The sequence below is a fragment of the Aegilops tauschii genome, chromosome 7, assembly GCF_002575655.3.
Source record: "Aegilops tauschii subsp. strangulata cultivar AL8/78 chromosome 7, Aet v6.0, whole genome shotgun sequence".
Classification (NCBI taxonomy): Eukaryota; Viridiplantae; Streptophyta; class Magnoliopsida; order Poales; family Poaceae; genus Aegilops; species Aegilops tauschii.
The window spans coordinates 525,260,534-525,278,904 of record NC_053041.3 but is presented as its reverse complement, the minus strand read 5'-3'; the positions used below and the strand labels follow the sequence as shown (position 1 = coordinate 525,278,904).

At 46.1% G+C, this 18,371-nt stretch overlaps 1 protein-coding gene across 1 annotated transcript; it reads left to right on the top strand.

Moving 5' to 3' along the window:
- Window positions 1–10,736: 10,736 nt before the first annotated feature.
- Window positions 10,737–17,247, top strand: LOC120969031 (protein FAR1-RELATED SEQUENCE 5-like). The gene is made up of 3 exons (XM_040396091.1): window positions 10,737–11,142; window positions 11,338–12,455; window positions 17,152–17,247. Exons 1-3 carry the CDS (start codon window positions 10,737–10,739, stop codon window positions 17,245–17,247), a joined length of 1,620 nt encoding a protein of 539 aa, XP_040252025.1.
- Window positions 17,248–18,371: the final 1,124 nt, after the last annotated feature.

Genomic DNA, 18,371 nt, shown 5'->3' with positions numbered 1-18,371 from the left:
TTTCGTTTTAGTTTATCTTTTTGCTCGTTTATCGGAATCAGGCGATTCAAGCGCCTAGATCTTCATCTCGAAACCCTCTTTCTGTTTAACCAACTTGAACAAGATTTTGGTACTATAAAATTTGACTTTAGTCCATATTAGTAATCGAATCTTGTTTCTTTCGCGGTTTGAGTTTCGTTGCTCCGTTTGATTTGATTCTTTTTGCAAACCGGAGTTCTTAAATTGAACTTTCTGGTTAGTTCTTCTTATTTGAGTTTTACCCGTGCATATTTGCTTGATTTCTTATGTATGCTATTGTTTGTTTGCAATAGAATTCCCGGAGTGCGAAGCGTGCTACTACGAGTCCCTAGGTTTTGCGGATTGTCAGCAAGGCAAGTAACACATTGATCATACTCTTTTCATACCCAGTTTTTATGCATTAGCTCCAATCCTCAAACACTGCATGATTAGGATGTGATTAACTTGTGGGTATTGGGAAGTACTTGATGAGGTAGAACCTATTGCCCTGTTATTATCAAACCCTTGGGAGTTACTTCTACGTTATGCTTATATTTCCATGCTATGCTCGTAGACGTGGATTGGGTTTGAGTGTATCCATGACAGATGTGAGTTGTTAATTAATGGTTCAACTTAAGGTGGCAACTTTAATACACATCTGGGTGGATTGCTTGTCGGCCACCTGGAGAATCCAGTGTTGTCCTAGGATATCCCGGAGTACCCGTGTGATAAACCTAAGGTCCACCACCCAGGCTCAAAGAGAACTGAGATATTTCATGCTAGAAACTTCCGTGTGCAGCCACAAGCTATTATGGGCTCTAGCATAGTTGAGTAAGTTGCATGACCTCTTCCAGTGGTAGGCTAGCAGATGTAGAGGGATGTAGGTTGGTACTGTCTACCCGGGGTTAGAGTTAATGCTTCTGAAAGACTGTGTCTCGGTCATCCGTTTCTCAAACACCATGTAGTGCGAGAAATCCAACGGAGGCGATCGAGTCTTGTGGGGAAAAGTGTGCAAACCTCTGCAGAGTGTACAATCTAATCATGGTTAGTCGTGTCCCCGGTTATGGACATCTTGAGTATCTAGTACTTGGATTATCATATGTATCTCATCACTCTAATTTAATATGTTGGGTTGATAATTACTTTTTAATGGGGATTGAGTTGGAGGAACCTTCTCAATGATGTTTCAACTACCATGATAGTTAAATAAAATCTATTCCTTTGTTGTAGGGAAAAATTGGCTTTTCTCAAAAACTATAACCATAGAGCCTTTCCACCAGCCAAATATGCATGTAGTGATAGCATTATTCTGTTCTTGCTCTACTGTGTTATATTGCCAACACATTCCATGTGCTGACCCGTTTTCGGGTTGCAACGTATTATGTTGCAGACTTTTCAGATGAGGAGTAAGGTTCGTTAGCTCGTTGCCGTGCAGCTCAGCAATGTCGTTGGAGTTGATGGACTCACTTTATCTTCCAAGCTTTCCGTTGTTATCGTATTAGATGGCCTTATGCCATATTTATTGTAATAAGTTCTCTTTTGAGACATTCGATGTAATAAGTGTGTGATTGCTACTCTGTTATAAATCCTTCGAGTACTGTGTGTGTCAGCATTCCGATCCAGGGATGACACGGAAGCACAGAGACTTGACCGTTTGAGGTCGGGTCACTACAAGATGGTATCAGAGCACACGCTGAGTGTAGGACAGGACCACTAAGATAAGCCATAGGTCACTCTTCTCTACTCATTTCTGACTCCTCTCCATTTTCTACTCTTAGGATGGCGGATTTGAGGAACAAGTTTGCACAACCGGATGAAGACACACCCTTTGGACGCCACTTGAAGGAAGTCACTAGGTACTTGAACATCGGAATACCAAGCTTCACCGGGACCTACAACGCCACTTTACCAAAAGAGGATCGCTGGATGATTCGAGTTCAAGTTCCAGGAAGGACGTTCGCGCCAAACACTGAGCCCATAGAGTTTTCTTTTGATGCACCATCCTGGAGTCTTGGCAAGAGCATGGCAGCCCACATTGCCATGGGACGTATTGGAGAAGTCTACAACAAGGATCTCAAGGACACTATCTACCAGATATGTGGGCGCCGAGATGAGCAATGGGAGATGATCTGCACCAAGAAGGACAGATCCATTGCAGCTTTCATCCAGGAGTTAAACCAGCACATTCGACGCCAGGAAAATCAGATGTGCAGACATGATAGATTTGAAGAAGGCGAAGACAAGGATCACCGAGCTGGAAGGAGAACTCAAGTCTACACGCGATGGATATGAGGAGGAAATTGCAACCCTATTGGAGAAGAATGATGACCTGATAAAGAAGATCGGAGTATTCATGGGAGACCCCGCGCCAGGAGGAAAGGACGACGATTCCACTTGCCCGGAGAACTACATCATCATCGATGACACCGACTCCGACCCCAGTGAAGATGACTTTGAAGACGAAGCTGGGGCAGACATCATGGAGTCGTCCACCGATCAAAATTTCTAGATGACCACCAAATGATTAGTAGTATTTCCCCCATGTATAGTAGTAGTTTGAGCACTTTTAACGATAGTTCTAGACCGTTTGTATGCCCTTGCTTGATTGATTGAATGATATGATTGTGTTTGTCTCATATGCATATGGGTAGTGTTTTCTCACTAGACCCCCTTTTCTATTCTAATCTCTCCCCTCTAAACCCATCAGATGCCTCCGAGACGTGACACCGGATTTGCCTTCCCGCCAGAGGTCACTCAGTTGATCCAGCAGCAGAATGCCTTGATGCAATTGTTAGTGCAGAACCAAGGCAACAACAACAACAACACGCCTCCAGTTGACAACTTAGCTCGCTTTCTGAGGTTGCAGCCGCCGGTGCTTTCCAGTAGCACTGAGCCTATAGTTGCTGATGATTGGCTACGCCGTATTGGAAGGGAGTTGACCACCGCAGGTTTCACAGATGCTGAGAAGGTGCACTTTCCCGCACATCAATTGGATGGACCAGCAGCCTCATGGTGGGAGAATTATACGACCACTTTCCCCATAGCCAACGTCACTTGGGATCAGTTTCAGCAAGCTTTCCGCACAGCCCATGTCCCAACTGGAGCTATGAGCATGAAGAAGCATGAGTTTCGCAACTTACGCCAGGGGAACCGTACTGTAGCTCAGTACGTGGATGAGTTTAGCAAGTTAGCTCGCTATGCCCCTGATGATGTGGCCACAGATGCCGCGAAGCAGGAGAAGTTTATGGAAGGGCTGAACGATGAGATGAGCATGCAGTTGATGGTGGCGACATTCAACAACTACCAGGAGTTGGTAGATAAGGCTCTTATGATTGAAGGGAAGCAGCAGCAGATCGAGAACCGTAAGAGGAAGTATGGGCAAGGAAGATACAATTCTGGAGCTCAGCAGAAGCCTCGTCTAACCCCGAACTCGGGAGGACTTGTTCATAACCATGGAGGTCATAACCGCAACGGAGGAAGTTCGCATAACCACAATGGTTCCAAGAATGGGACTGGGAACGGAACAAGCAACAATCAGAACCGCTCCAATCCAGCCACACCCGCCAAGAGAGACCTAAGTCACATTACTTGCTTCAAGTGCGGGAAGACTGGACACTATGCCACGGAGTGCCCTGAAGCGAAGAATGGAAACGGTAATGGGAGCGCTGGGAAGAAGCCCAATCCATTCAACAAAAGACAAGTGAACCACATTAACGTGGAGGAGGTTGAAGGGCAGCCAGACGCAGTTATCGGTAAGTTTTTGGTTAATTCTTTTACCGCCCTTGTTCTTTTTTATACTGGTGCATCAAATTCATACATATCAAGGGGATTCGTGGGTAAGTTTAAACTACCAACCCAAGCCCTTAGGACCCCTCTGTTAGTAAGTTCACCTGGAGTAGAGTATATGGCTAGCCGATGGTGCGACCGGATACCCTTAACCATTGGTAGCCATGTTTTCCCATCAGACCTAATAATTTTGGAATCACAAGGATTGGATGTGATATTAGGCATGGACTAGATGTCAAAGTATGGAGTAAGCATTGACTGTGCTAGTAAGTCGATTTATCTCACCACCCCGGAGGGAAAAAGGATCAAGTACGTATATAGGCACGCGCCTAGGAGGACCCAAGTAAATTCCCTCTCAGGAGTTGTTCAGGAGGAAGTGCCTGTCGTAAAGGATTACCCAGATGTATTTCCAGAGGAATTACCAGGCATGCCGCCAGATCGGGACATCGAGTTTTTGATAGAACTGTTGCCAGGCATCGGGCCTATATCGAAGAGACCATACTGGATGCCCGCAAATGATCTGGAGGAAATTAAGAAGCAGATTAAGGAGTTATTGCAGAAAGGTTACATCCGACGAAGTTCATCACCGTGGGGAGCCCTAGTGCTCTTGGTTGAGAAGAAGGATGGGTCATTGAGGATGGTTGTTGATTATCGGGCGTTGAATGAGGTGACGATCAAGAACAAATACCCGTTGCCGATGATCAATGATTTGTTTGACCAGCTGCAAGGAGCTAAAGTGTTTTCGAAGATCGATCTACGATCAGGATATCACCAGCTGAAAATTCAAGAGAAGGATATACCAAAGACCGCATTTACCACAAGGTATGGGTTATATGAGTATAGGGTCATGTCATTTGGACTGACTAACGCCCCTGCCTATTTCATGAGCATGATGAACAAGGTGTTTATGGAATATTTGGATAAGTTTGTTGTGGTGTTCATTGATGATATAATGGTATACTCGAAGAATGAAGAGGAGCACAAGGAGCAATTGCGTTTAGTTCTCGAGAAACTCAGGGAACATCAGTTGTATGCCAAGTTCAGCAAATGTGAGTTTTGGTTGAAGGAAGTTGGATTCCTTGGACATGTTATATCAAGAGAAGGTATAGCAGTAGACCCCACCAAGGTTTAGTCAGTCACTGAATGGTTGGCACCCACTTTAGTTAGCGAGATCCGCAGTTTTCTTGGACTCGCAGGATACTATCAGAGATTCATTGAGAATTTTTCCAAGATTGTGAAGCCAATGACGGAGTTATTGAAGAAGGATACCAAATTTAAATGGACGGAAGAATGTGAGGCGAGTTTTCAGGAGTTGAAGAAACGTCTGACTACAACCCCAGTGCTGATTCTGCCGGATATACGCAAGGATTTCCAAGTGTATTGCGATGCCTCTCGCTTAGGACTTGGAAGTGTGCTTATGCAGGACGGAAGAGTTGTTTCGTAAGCCTCACGACAAATAAAACCACACGAATTGAATTATGCCACACATGATTTGGAGTTAGCAGCTGTAGTGCATGCGCTCAAGACTTGGAGACATTACCTTATTGGAAACCATTGTGATGTGTACACTGATCATAACAGTTTGAAGTACATTTTCACACAGAAGGAGCTGAACCTTAGGCAGAGGAGATGGTTGGAGCTTATAAAGGATTATGACATGAAGCTTCACTATCATCCAGGCAAGGCCAATGTCGTAGCAGATGCTTTGAGCCGGAAGAGTTATGCTAACACCCTTGTAAGCACAGGATTGCCAAAGGAGTTAGCAGAGGATCTCAGGGAACTTCGATTGGAGATTGTACCTAGAGGTTTTGTTGCAACAATGGAAGTTCAGTCTACATTGTTAGGAAAGATTCGAGAAGCTCAGAAGGATGACAAAGAGATTGCCGAGATACAAGAGAGAATGAGCAAAGGAAAGGCCAAGGGTTTTCGTGAGGATGAGCACGACACCTTATGGTTTGAGGACCGTGTTTATGTGCCCAATGACACAGAGATCAGGAAGTTAATACTTCAGGAGGCCCATACTCACCATACTAGATACACCCCGGAAACACCAAGATGTATTTGGATTTGAAGGAACGTTTCTGATGAACTGGTATGAAGAAGGATATTGCCGAGTATGTAGCCGTATGTGATGTATGTCAGAGAGTGAAGGCAGAACATCAAAAGCCAGCAGGATTGCTACAGCCTATGCCGATACCCGAATGGAAGTGGGATAAGCTTGGCATGGATTTTATCACCGGATTGCCCAGGACCAAATCAGGATATGATTCTATATGGGTAGTAGTTGATCGCTTGACCAAAGTAGCTCACCTTATCCCAGTGAAGACCACATATACAAGTGCGAAGTTGGCCAAGGTATACATGACCAGGATCATATGTTTGCATGGAGTTCCGACGACCATCGTATCAGATAGAGGAACACAGTTTACCTCAAAGTTTTGGCATCAGTTGCACCAGACTTTGGGAACCAGGCTGGAGTTCAGTACAGCTTTTCACCCGCAGACAGATGGACAGACCGAGAGAGTCAACCAGATTTTGGAGGATATGTTGAGAGCTTGTGCACTAGATTATGGATCTAGTTGGGATGACAATTTTCCCTACGCGGAGTTCTCATACAACAATAGTTATCAAGCCAGTTTGAAGATGGCACCATTCGAAGCCCTGTATGGACGAAGGTGCAGAACACCGTTGATGTGGGATGAAGTTGGAGACCGATAGTTGTTTGGACCAGATTTGATCAAGGAGTCCGAAGAGAAGGTTAAGCTGATTCGGGATAGACTGAAGGTAGCTCAATCCAGGCAGAAGAGTTATGTAGATTCAAAACGCAAGGAAGTAACCTATGAAATTGGAGACAGAGCATATCTGCGAGTATCACCTCTGCGAGGAGTGAAACGTTTTGGAGTTAAGGGAAAGTTAGCCCCGAGATTTGTAGGATCGTACCGAATTTTGGAACGTATGGGAGAGGTTGCCTACAAGTTGGAGTTACCTGAAGGACTGTCAGGAGTTCATGATGTGTTTCATGTTTCACAGTTGAAGAAGTGTCATGCTGAGATGGCTGATATACCACTAAGAGATACAGTGCCCTTGGAAGCGATTCAGTTGGACAGTGATCTGACCTATGAGGAGAAGCCAGTCAGGATTCATGAGTTTGCCAGCCGAGTCACCCGCAGCAAGGTTATCAAGTTTTGCAAAGTTCAGTGGAGCCACCATACCGAGGATGAGGCCACCTGGGAACGAGAGGATGATCTTCGCAAAGACCACCCACACCTATTTTCAAGCCAACCCGAATGTCAAGGGCGAGATTCATCTTAAGGGGGGTAGGTTTGTAACATCCCAAATTTTCAATAAATGTTATACATAGATCATTCATGCATATCATATTTTTATTGCATGTCCGTTTCGCGATCCTCGAAATCCTAAGCAACTCAAGGACCCACGGAGAGAGTTGGGGATTTCACTGTTTTCATATTTGAATTTTATCAAATATCGAAACGAGGATTATTTGTTTTAATTATTTTTCTGTCCGAAAATATTTCATATTAAAATATATGAGAGGAGATAATATGACTTCTCCAAAATAAATGAAATATTGGAGGAAAAATATTAAAATCAAATATTTGATTTTATTCGGATTTTATTGCTATTTTATTTGCATAGGAAAAATATGCATTTTTCAAAAATTGCATTTAGGCCAAAACAATGTTCACCTTGTTCTAAATATTTCATTTAGACGGTGCAAATTTGTTTTGGTATTTTTAGATTTTTATTTATTTTTCTAGGATTTCTTTTCGGCGGAATCTGTTTTTTTTTAAGAGAAGCCTGCCGGACTGAACTGGGCCGTGGCCCAGCTGGCCCAGCCAGCCCCGCGCCGCCGTCGTCTCCGAGCCGGACTCCTCGAGGGAGTCCGAGCTGCCGCCGCCGCCATGGCCCAGCCCCCTCCCGCAAGCCACCTCCCCCCCTTTAAAAGCCGGACCCGGGGCCCCCTTGGAGCCCCAAGTAGCTGCCGCCAGTCGCCAGCCCCGCTGCCTCGCTCCGCACGCCGCCGCACGCTGCCGCGCCGCCCTCCGCCGCCCCGCGCCGCACCCCGCCGTCGCCCGTGCCACCGCGCGCTCTCCGGAAGCCGCCGGAGCCGCGCCGGAGTTCGAATCTCGCCGTTCGGTTTTTTTCGGTTTAGATAAAAACCGTCGGTTTTTCTAAAAAAAACTCAAGTTCGGTTTCTTCGGTCCGCCGGTTTTCTTGGTTTAGTTTATTTAGCGGACATTCGTCCGTACGTTCGTTTTAACGAACGGTTTTCGCCCGTTAGTCACAGACAACGAACGTTCGTTCGTTAGCCTGTTCGTCAGTTTTTCTTTTTCTAGGGTTTTTTCGCGATTATTTTCAATCGTGATTTTTGATCCGATTTTCGTTTTAGTTTATCTTTTCGCTCGTTTATCGGAATCAGGCGATTCAAGCACCTAGATCTTCGTCTCGAAACCCTCTTTCTGTTTAACCAACTTGAACAAGATTTTGGTACAGTAAAATTTGACTTTAGTACAGATTAGTAATCGAATCTTGTTTCTTTCGCAGTTTGAGTTTCGTTACTCCGTTTGATTTGATTCTTTTTGCAAACCGGAGTTCTTAAGTTGAACTTTCTAGTTAGTTCTTCTTATTTGAGTTTTGCCCGTGCATCTTTGCTTGATTGCTTATGTATTCTATTATTTGTTTGCGATAGAATTCCCGGAGTGCGAGCGTGCTACTACGAGTCCCTAGGTTTTGCAGATCGTCAGCAAGGCAAGTAACACATTGATCATACTCTTTTCATAACCAGTTTTTATGCATTAGCTCCAATCCTCAAACACTGCATGATTAGGATGTGATTAACTAGTGGGTATTGGGAAGTAGTTGATGAGGTAGAACCTATTGCCCTGTTATTATAAAAACCCTTGGGAGTTACTTCTACGTTATGCTTATATTGCCATGCTATGCTCGTAGATGTGGATTGGGTTTGAGTGTATCCATGACAGATGTGAGTTGTTAATTAATGGTTCAACTTAAGGTGGCAACTTTAATACACATCTGGGTGGATTGCTTGTCGGGCATCTGGAGAATCCAGTGTTGTCCTAGGATATCTCGGAGTACCCGTGTGATAATCCTAAGGTCGCCACCCAGGCTCAAAGGGAACTAAGATATTTCATGCTAGAAACTTCAGTGTGCAGCCACAAGCTATTATGGGCTCTAGCATAGTTGAGTAAGTTGCATGGCCTCTTCCAGTGGTAGGCTAGCAGATGTAGAGGGATGTAGGTTGGTACTGTCTACCCGGGGTTAGAGTTAATGCTTCTGAAAGACTGTGTCTCGGTCATCCGTTTCTCAAACACCATGTAGTGCGAGAAATCCAACGGAGGCGATCGAGTATTGTGGGGAAAACTTCGCAAACCTCTGTAGAGTGTAAAATCTAATCATGGTTAGCCGTGTCCCCGGTTATGGACATCTTGAGTATCTAGTACTTGGATTATCATATGTATCTCATCACTCTAATTTAATATGTTGGGTTGATAATTATTTTTTAATGGGGATTGAGTTGGAGGAACCTTCTCAATGATGTTTCAACTACCATGATAGTTAAATAAAATCTATTCCTTTGTTGTAGGGAAAAATTGGCTTTTCTCAAAAACTATAACCATAGAGCCTTTCCACCAGCCAAATATGCATGTAGTGATAGCATTATTCTGTTCTTGCTCTATTGTGTTATATTGCCAGCATATTCCATGTGTTGACCCATTTTCGGGTTGCAACGTATTATGTTGCAGACTTTTTAGATGAGGAGTAAGGTTCGTTAGGTCATTGTCGTGTAGCTCAGCTATGTCGTTGGAGTTGATGGACTCACTTTATCTTCCAAGCTTTCCGCTGTTATCGTATTAGATCGCCTTATGCCATATTTATTGTAATAAGTTCTCTTTTGAGACATTCGATGTAATAAGTGTGTGATTGCTACTCTGGTATAAATCCTTCGAGTACTATGTGTGTCAGCATTACTGATCCAGGGATGACACGGAAGCACAAAGACTTGACCGTTTGAGGTCGGGTCGCTAGAGGATAAAGATGAGGCAAAGAAATGTCATAGTTCTCCATCCATTTTGAAGGAAACACAAGGTTCACAGCAGCAAGTATCGTACAGCGCCAGCACGGATTTCATGGTAGAAGCAGCACAGTCCCTTGGTTGCACGAGTGCCGGAGAAACAGGGAGCAGCATTGCACAATGCAACAGTGGAGATGCAGACTCATTTATGGACTTGACCGTGCCATGCAGAAACGACGCTGCTGCGTGTGACAAACAACAGAGCAGCAGCAGCTCCGCTGTAAGTGGACCTGTGGCTGGCGATGATACTGATGTTGTCAGAAGTGAATGCGATCAGACGAACGAAGACACGGTAGACAGAATCATCATGGCGCCGTCGACCATTGTAGAGAAAGAAATGGACGACATGTTTAAAGAAGGCATATACCCAACGATTCAGGAGGTCACCGAAGCGCTCGAACCAGAGGGTGGTATGGTATTCGGATCATTCGATGAGTGTTTTTTCTTTTTTTGCAGATATGCTAGAAAGGTTGGCTTTGCTGCCAAGCGATCAACGAGCAGAAGATCGACATATGATCAGCAGCTTGACAAGTAGGTGTTTCAGTGCACCAAGGAAGTGCAGAATAAAACAACTTAGAGACATGTTAAGGAGAGAAGGAGCAAGTGCTTGATCTGGACAAGCTGCCCAGTGCAAATAACAGCCAAGAGGGATACAGATAGGAGGAAATGGTATCTGAAGAACTTGCGTCTAGAGCACAACCACCAGCTTCACCCATCTGATTGGATGCTGAAGTTCATGAGATGCTATAAGAAGATGACACCTCAGGAGAAATTCTTTATACAAGTGCTGCAGAAGGCGAGGTTAGAGCCAAGGAAGGTTATGCATATTTTTACTGCCATGGGGAAACCGAGGCGAGAAATTATGTTCGACACGATTGACATAAGCAACATTGCATGCCGGGACAGGGTTGGAGACTGCGCCACTGATATCGCAGACACCATGAAATTGTTAGCCGATATGCAGAGGCGGAGGCCGGGATTTCACCATGTGGAAGAGACAGAGAACAATGTAGTGTGCAGCCTATTTTGGACAGACTCCTTGTGTAAGATGAATTATGATCTATATGCAGATTTCGTGTCTTTTGACACGACATTCTCTACGAATATATATGCCTTGCCATTTGCACCAATTATAGGTGTCGACAACCATGGGTCGACCGTCCTGTTTGGAGTAGGTCTTTTGAAGGATGAGAAAATAGGGTCATTCAAGTGGCTCCTAAGCACGTTTGTCAAGGCAATGGGAGGTAAAGAGCTGAAATACATAATAACATACCAGGACCAGGCGATGAAGACTGTAATAAAGGAAGCTCTTCCGAGAATGAGGCACAGGTTCTGCTGGTGGCATATTAGGAAGAACCTGGAGGAAAATAATGCAGCAGTGTTTGCGCAGCACCCAGGGATGTCTGATGATTTATTTTGAATCGTCAAAAACTCACTAGATCAAGACGAGTTTGAGCGTGCGTGGAAAGCAGCAATTTCTGTGCACAAGGCGGAAGGCAACAAACACCTGAACACGCTATGGGAACTCCGAAATTTCTGGGTGCCGGCCTACTTCAAGGACTGCTTCTATCCTTTCTCGTCAACAACCACTCACAGTGAGAGCACGAATTCGATGCGGAAGAATTACGTCGACCACAGGGACACAATAAAAAGTTTTGCTGATGGGTACCACATGATTCAGCAAAATTGCCTCGCCACGCTTGCCAAGAAAAGACACCGAAGAGAAGAGAAGGCGCCATCACTAGAGACGGGTTTTCTGATTGAAAGACAAGCAAGTCAAGTGTACACGAATGAAATTTTCAGGAAATTCCAGCTGGAGCTACGGAACCGGACTTACTTCAAGTGCTCTGATCTGGCAAAGGGGAGGCTATATTTTTTTTTAAAGATTACTGAGCCTGGAGAAAATGTGTGGAAACCATATCCGGGCGAGGAATTTGACAGGTCTGACTTCAAGGTAGATGTGGATGAGCAAAAAGAAATATACAGTTGTTGCTGCAAGAAAATGAGTAGGGATGGCATTCAGTGCTGCCATGTGCTTAAGGTGATGGACCAAACAGGCATGATCGATCAACTTCCAAAATCCTTTGTCATCCCCAGATGGACCAGGAATCTATCAGAGAGTCTGAAAGTTCTATCTACAAGTCAAGGTGATAGCATGACTGTACAAGACGATGAAACTATGAGATTCGGCCTCGCTTACACTGAGTTGTCGGATATCTGCTCAAATGCTTGCAGAAAAGAGAAGGCATACCGTGTGCTGCGTGAGTGTATGGTAGATATGAAAATAAAAGTCATGGCGGCACTTGCAGAGGAACCAGACACAGGCATTCTTGCCGAAACTCTCAAGAACCCTCCCATGAGTGGCTCAAAGGGCACAAAAAAGGGAGATCGGATGAAAGCTAGTTCTGAGAAGAAAGGAAAAGGCAACAAAGAAGCAACCAAGTGCGGCCGTTGTAGAGTAAAGGGTCACAGGAAAACAAACTGCCCGGATAACCCAGAAGTCCAGGAGAGGATGAGGATTGAAGAGGAGAAGAGGAAATCACAGCAGGAGAAGAGGGCAAGATCAATGAAATGGCCGACAACACCGACAACACCATTGAGGACATCAAACGGCTCAGGACAATGCACTTCAAGCCCAGGAGGAAGACGTCAGACGTCAGCAACTCCAACGACCCCACTGACAGCAGGGAGCATTTACCAAAGTCTTGCATCTACGCCAGAATTGAACATCACACAAGCCATGTCGGGACCCCAATTCTAAGTCACACCGATCTAGCCTGTAACACCTCATATCACTTTGCGGCCTCACGCACGGTATTCCCACGGGTGTCGCCTTACCATGGCCCGGGACCGTTTGTGCCTTTTGGCTCACGTATATGATAATGTCGCTAGCATCCATATGACAGAGAACCCGGGCCGACATGGCTAGTCGTGAACCCAAAGCGGCACTAACGTATGGGGACAGGCATACATGAATCAACATCGAACGTGTCGGTCAGCAGCGTGCGAATCCGGGCTGTAGCACTGGGCTAACAGGACTCCGGGAACCCGGGCTGTAGCAGGCTAGGCAGGACTCCGGATGTCACCGCGTGACATTTCCCCTAAGGGACAGACACAGGAACGATATGAAACACATGCCGGCCAGTCAAGTGTCCAGAGCAGTAGTGCTGGGCTAGCAGGACTCCGGTGAACCGGGCTGTAGCGGACTACTATGGCTCAAGGAGGCACTAGACTACATTTCCCCATAAGAGAGGCTCCTAAGGATAGACAACTAGATTGTCGGATCCCACACATACCAAGCATTTCAATCATACACACAATATGCTCGATATGTGCAGATACAACATGGCATCACAACAAGAATCTACGACTCAGAGTATTTATTCATTAGGCCCCGAAGAGCCAGATATTACAAACATGGGTCTCATGACCCAACATTCAGAGCATACAAGTCAAACACATGCGGAAGCTTAACATGTCTGAGTACAGACATCTACAAATGGAAAAGGCTGAGAAGCCTAACTATCTACCAGATCCTGCCGAGGGCACAAGATCGTAGCTGAGGTATCAAGCTAAACGTCGAAGTCCAAGCGGTACTACTAGCGAGACTGAAGTCTCTCTGCAAAAACATAAAATAGGCAAACGTGAGTACAAATGTACCCAGCAAGACTTACATCAGAACTAGCTACATATGCATCGGTATCAACAAAAGGGGGGTGGTGGAGTTTGACTGCAGCAAGCCAGCTTTGACTCGGTGGCTATCCTGAACTACGACTGCAAGTAACTCTTTTGAGGTGGCGCACATGAGTCCACAAATTCACCATACCAATACACCACTATGGATCCGCTCCCGTCTCCCTACGAGAACGCCATCCATAGCACTCACGCTTATCTTGCGCATTTTAGAGTATCCACTTTCACTTGTCTATGAACTGTTATAGGCAACCCAGAAGTCCATTTCCGCGGACACGGCTATTCGAATAGATGATGTTAACCCTGCAGGGGTGTACTTCGACACACACGCTCTCACCACTTACCGCCGTTTACACGACATGTACTCGGCAACCTTCAAGCGGAGGCCCAGCGAGGGTGTCGGCCACAGCCTACCTAAACACTCAAGTCTCTAGTCCAGGTTTATCGCCTATTCAGGTTCCATCCGCAGGGAGTCCGGCCGAGGTTTCCACATACGGCCCCGAACGATGTGTGCGGGGTTCCGAGACACCAAACGGGCGCCCGGCATGCCCGGCCACGTGCCTACCGCATCACAGACCACCCCTCCGGTCAGCGCTGCCCACGGCCTCCAGCATACTACAAACACCAGAAACTACTTGCAACTCCTGGACAGAGGACAAGGGTGATTAAGAAGCCGAGAGGGTCCATTGGTTTCGGGCCCAATGCGTGGTAGTAACTGTATCATGGATCACAAACACAGAACCCAGTTCCTGAGGACGGCTGCAATGAGACAACCCACCATGTACTCCTACATGGCCTCTCACCGCTACCTTTACCAAATCGTGTTCACACACTTAGCTCACACACAGTAGGACATGTTCACAACTTTCCAATTCATCCCCGATGAATCAGACCTGACACAACTCTAAGCAATAGCAAGCATGACAAACAAGCATGAATGAGTAGGCACATCAGGGCTCAAACAACTCCTACTCATGCTAGTGGGTTTCATCTATTTACTGTGGCAATGACAGGTCATGCAGAGGATAAGGGGTTCAACTACCGCAACAAGTAACAGTTGAATCGTTGTTGTCCTAATGTAGTAAAAGAGAGCAGGAGCGAGAGAGTGGGATTGTATCGGAATGAACAAGGGGGTTATGCTTGCCTGGCACTTCTGAAGATATAATAGTTCTTCATCGGTGTCATCGAGCACGTCATCGGAGCATCGGCTACTGAGAGGGGACGATTACCGGCAAACAGAGAAGGGCACGATCAATGCAATGCACAATATGATGCATGCTATGACATGGCAATATGAATGTGTTTTGGGCTAATGCAAGCTAGAACAGAATGGTTTGAGTTGATTTGAACCAAAGATTCCAAATTCACATTCAAACTATGAATTCAAATAGTGCATTATCATGTTTTCACCTATACAGCAGGTATAACTTAGTTTGACATGCATGAAAATGATACAGATGGATAGATTGCATTTTTCTGATAATTTTTCATATATAAATTATTTCATTCTGAGCTACGGTTGATTTTATATGATTTTTAGAAGTTTATACTATTTTCTGGAATTTCCTGAATAAACTTAAATCCAGATAATGCTTTACTGCGTCAGCCTGACGTCAGTGTGATGTCAGCAGGTCAACTAACCCGGTCAGGTCAAACCTGACCAGTGGGGTCCACTGGTCAGTGACTCAGTCAACTAAGAGGGTTAATTACCACTAACTAAAAGTTAATCTAAGCTAATTAGTCCATGGACCCACACGTCAGTGGCTGTGTGTTTAAACTTGAGTTAATTTAACACTTAGCTAATTAACAGGGGCCAGGGCCCACTAGTCAGCGGCTAACCTAACTAACCTAAATAGGATTAGCCCTAACTAGCTTAGTTAGTCGGGCGGGGCCCGCATGTAAGTGAGAGAGAGAGGTCAAACCTCTGGTCAGACGGGGTCAAACCCCAGGTCGAACGGGTCAAACACGCCGGCGACTCGACGCCGGCGAGTCCAGACGCGGCGGAGCACGTCGGAAATCGTCCACCGGCGACCATTTGGACAGCGGATTGGTGCTACGCGCAGCTGAGGCTCGTGCGCAGCTAGCAGTGCAAGCGGGAGGGTCTGGGGTGGACGGAGTTGACGACGGCGGGCTCTTTTGCGGCCGCCGGAGTTCGGGTGGGTGCGGGGTTAGCGCTGCGGCTTGCAAACAAACTGGCTATCGCGCTAGCGTTGCTCTACGGGACGTCGCGAGTGCAACGGACGCACGCGCGGGGCCATTTGGTCGCCGGAGCCACGGCGGCGACGAGCTCATGCGGTGGCGAGCTTCGGGCATGGTGGCTAATCTAGCTAGAGCTCGAAATCGGGGAAACGGTTCAGGGGCTCACAGTGAGTGCAGAGGTGGCCTCGGCGTGCTCGGGGAAGCACCGGAGCGAGCGGGGCGGCGAGAGGGATCTCCGGCGTTGGGAGGTTGAAGACGACGACGTGGAGGCACTCGGGGGCGTCCGGCGTTGCACAGCTCGACGAGGAGGAAGAGGGATACTAGACGGAGCTCTTGGGCATCTCAGGGCGTCGCCGGGATGGCGGTGTCCGCCGTGGTGGCAAGCGGCGGCGACGGAGGCGTTCGGGCGGGAAGAACAGAGGAGGGGGAGAGCGTTCCGGGGGAGAGAGAGGGAGAGCCGGACGGCTCTGGGGGTCGCGTGGCATCGTCCAGACGCGTCGAGGCGGAGCCAGGCAGGCAGGGAGGGAGGAGGTGGCCGCGGCGTGTAGCGGCGCGCGTCGGGCACGCGCCCTCGCCTACTGGCGCGAGGAGGAAGCCGACAGGAGAGCGCCTGGTGGGCTGGGCCGCCAGCTGGGCCGGCCAGGTGGCTTTGGTGGGTGCCAGGTAGGTATCTTCTCTCTCTGCTTTCTGTTTTTCTAATTTGTTTTTGTTTTCTAATTATTTGCCTCTGTTTTGAGTTTAGGAAAAATACCAAGGCATTTCCTAAAATCCTGAAAATATTCATGGACACTTGCTGAATTATTTCAGTGGCCCAAAAATAGTTCCAGCATTATTTGAACATTTAAATTATTTATAGCATTTAAATGCCCAAAAGTCAAATACAATAAGATTTAATTCAAAAATCCAGGATGGCCTAGAAATAGGTGCATCATTTTTGGCAGAGGTTTTCACCTTTAACAAAAATCATGAACTTTTCTAAAGGGCATTTGGGTTCATTGAAAATATTGTTTACTTGAACCTAGTTGAATGCATTTGGTGCTAGGGTTTCAACATCCCCATTTCAAGTTTCTTTGAAAATTAAACATGATGCATAAGGAACAAGCAAAGTCATACAAGGGCTGATCTGGGGCTGTGACAAGCCAGGCACACAGAATGCATGCAGGGAAGCCTGGGACAAGGCACGGAATCTGCGCAGTCCATTTCCAGAAAGGAAATGTCTGAGTGGAGACTTTTTGGTACCGGAGAACAGTACCAGTAGAAAACTTAAAAGGTAATAATGCAGTTTAAACAGGACATAAGCAAAAAACAGTGATGACTGCAATTTTTTGCTTTGTTTTTATGTATGAATATTAATTTTACAGGTAAATAGGTTGAATAGCTACTGGGGTTGCACAAGGGTCGAGAAGGAAGAATGGATCGCTGAACATTCAAAAACAAGGCCGCACGTGGAGCGATGAAATAGCAAGCGATCGGTGGGGAGGGCGGGCGGGTGTTGATTGTTTATTTTCTTGTGTTGTGGTTATAAGAACGGCTTGTAAGTTAATTTGCTGCAGTTACAGAAATAAAACAAATTTAAATAAGAACGCCTTTTGCTTCTTTATGTATTTTTACTCGACGGAGAAAAATATCAGAGGCACATGTTTCCTTGTTATTTTCCGCAGCCGCGTCGGTTTTTGAACTTTGATGTTGTAAGCATACAAGCATGCTTCTCTGCTGCGTGACAGAGAGATAAAAATAACCTAAGGGCACAGGCAGCCACGGCCATGCCACCGGTGAGTGTTCAACCGTGACTCTCACAATCTGGGTCGTGCTTCTGGGGCTGCATAACCGTGGCTTTTGTGGTAACAGTGCCTCGCCTGTTCTTACGCATGTTCTTCGGTTATGAATGCATGTCTGTAACTAATTCAAATAACCGTGCTTGCGATGCGTGTCCAACCGTGCCTCATGTGCCTTCACGATGTGCTTCTTTCATGCAAAGATTTCAAACATAACGGGTCATAGTTGTGTTTGTTTTTCTGTTTCACAAATGGATATAGTGCCTAGCAGTAGGTTCACGGCGTTTGCTGTGAGAGAATTACGTCTTTACATGCTACTAAAGCACGTGGAATCACGGTCGTGCCTGTGTGGTATGTAGAACAGTGTGTCTCGTTCTTGAAAAGTCGTGCTTCTGCAATCACTTCACTTACTTGGTTTTGTCCGTGTTTTAGCAGAATCATGTGCAAAGCAGAGGCACGGCATTTGAATCTTCTAGTGATTTAATTGTCAACGTGCCCGTGGAAAATTTTGCCGCTTGCAGAGGGAAGATGACTGTACAACCGTGTTTCTGGCGTCGAACAGATTCACACAGATAGGCACGATTTGTGAATGTGTGCCGTAAATAATTAAATCACGGAGGGGCACACCCCTGCCTGGTCTGCAAGTACAACAGTTCATCTCGTACCATCAAAGCCGTGGCGCTATTTGATGTTTCAAGCAGCCACCTAGCATTGACTTGTTACTACTTTTGAGTTTTCAGTGACCCAGTCGATCTGTCATGATCAGGACTTCTATTTACTATGTGTTCTACTGTAAGTTTGAGTGT

Coding starts and splice junctions, on each gene's coding strand:
- LOC120969031 (XM_040396091.1), top strand. CDS start 10,737: ATGGGGAAACCGAGGCGAGAAATTATGTTCGACACGATTGACATAAGC. Junction 11,143..11,337: donor GTTTGTCAAGGCAATGGGAG/GTAAAGAGCTGA, acceptor AAAACTCACTAG/ATCAAGACGAGTTTGAGCGT. Junction 12,456..17,151: donor AATCACAGCAGGAGAAGAGG/GCAAGATCAATG, acceptor TTAATTTTACAG/GTAAATAGGTTGAATAGCTA.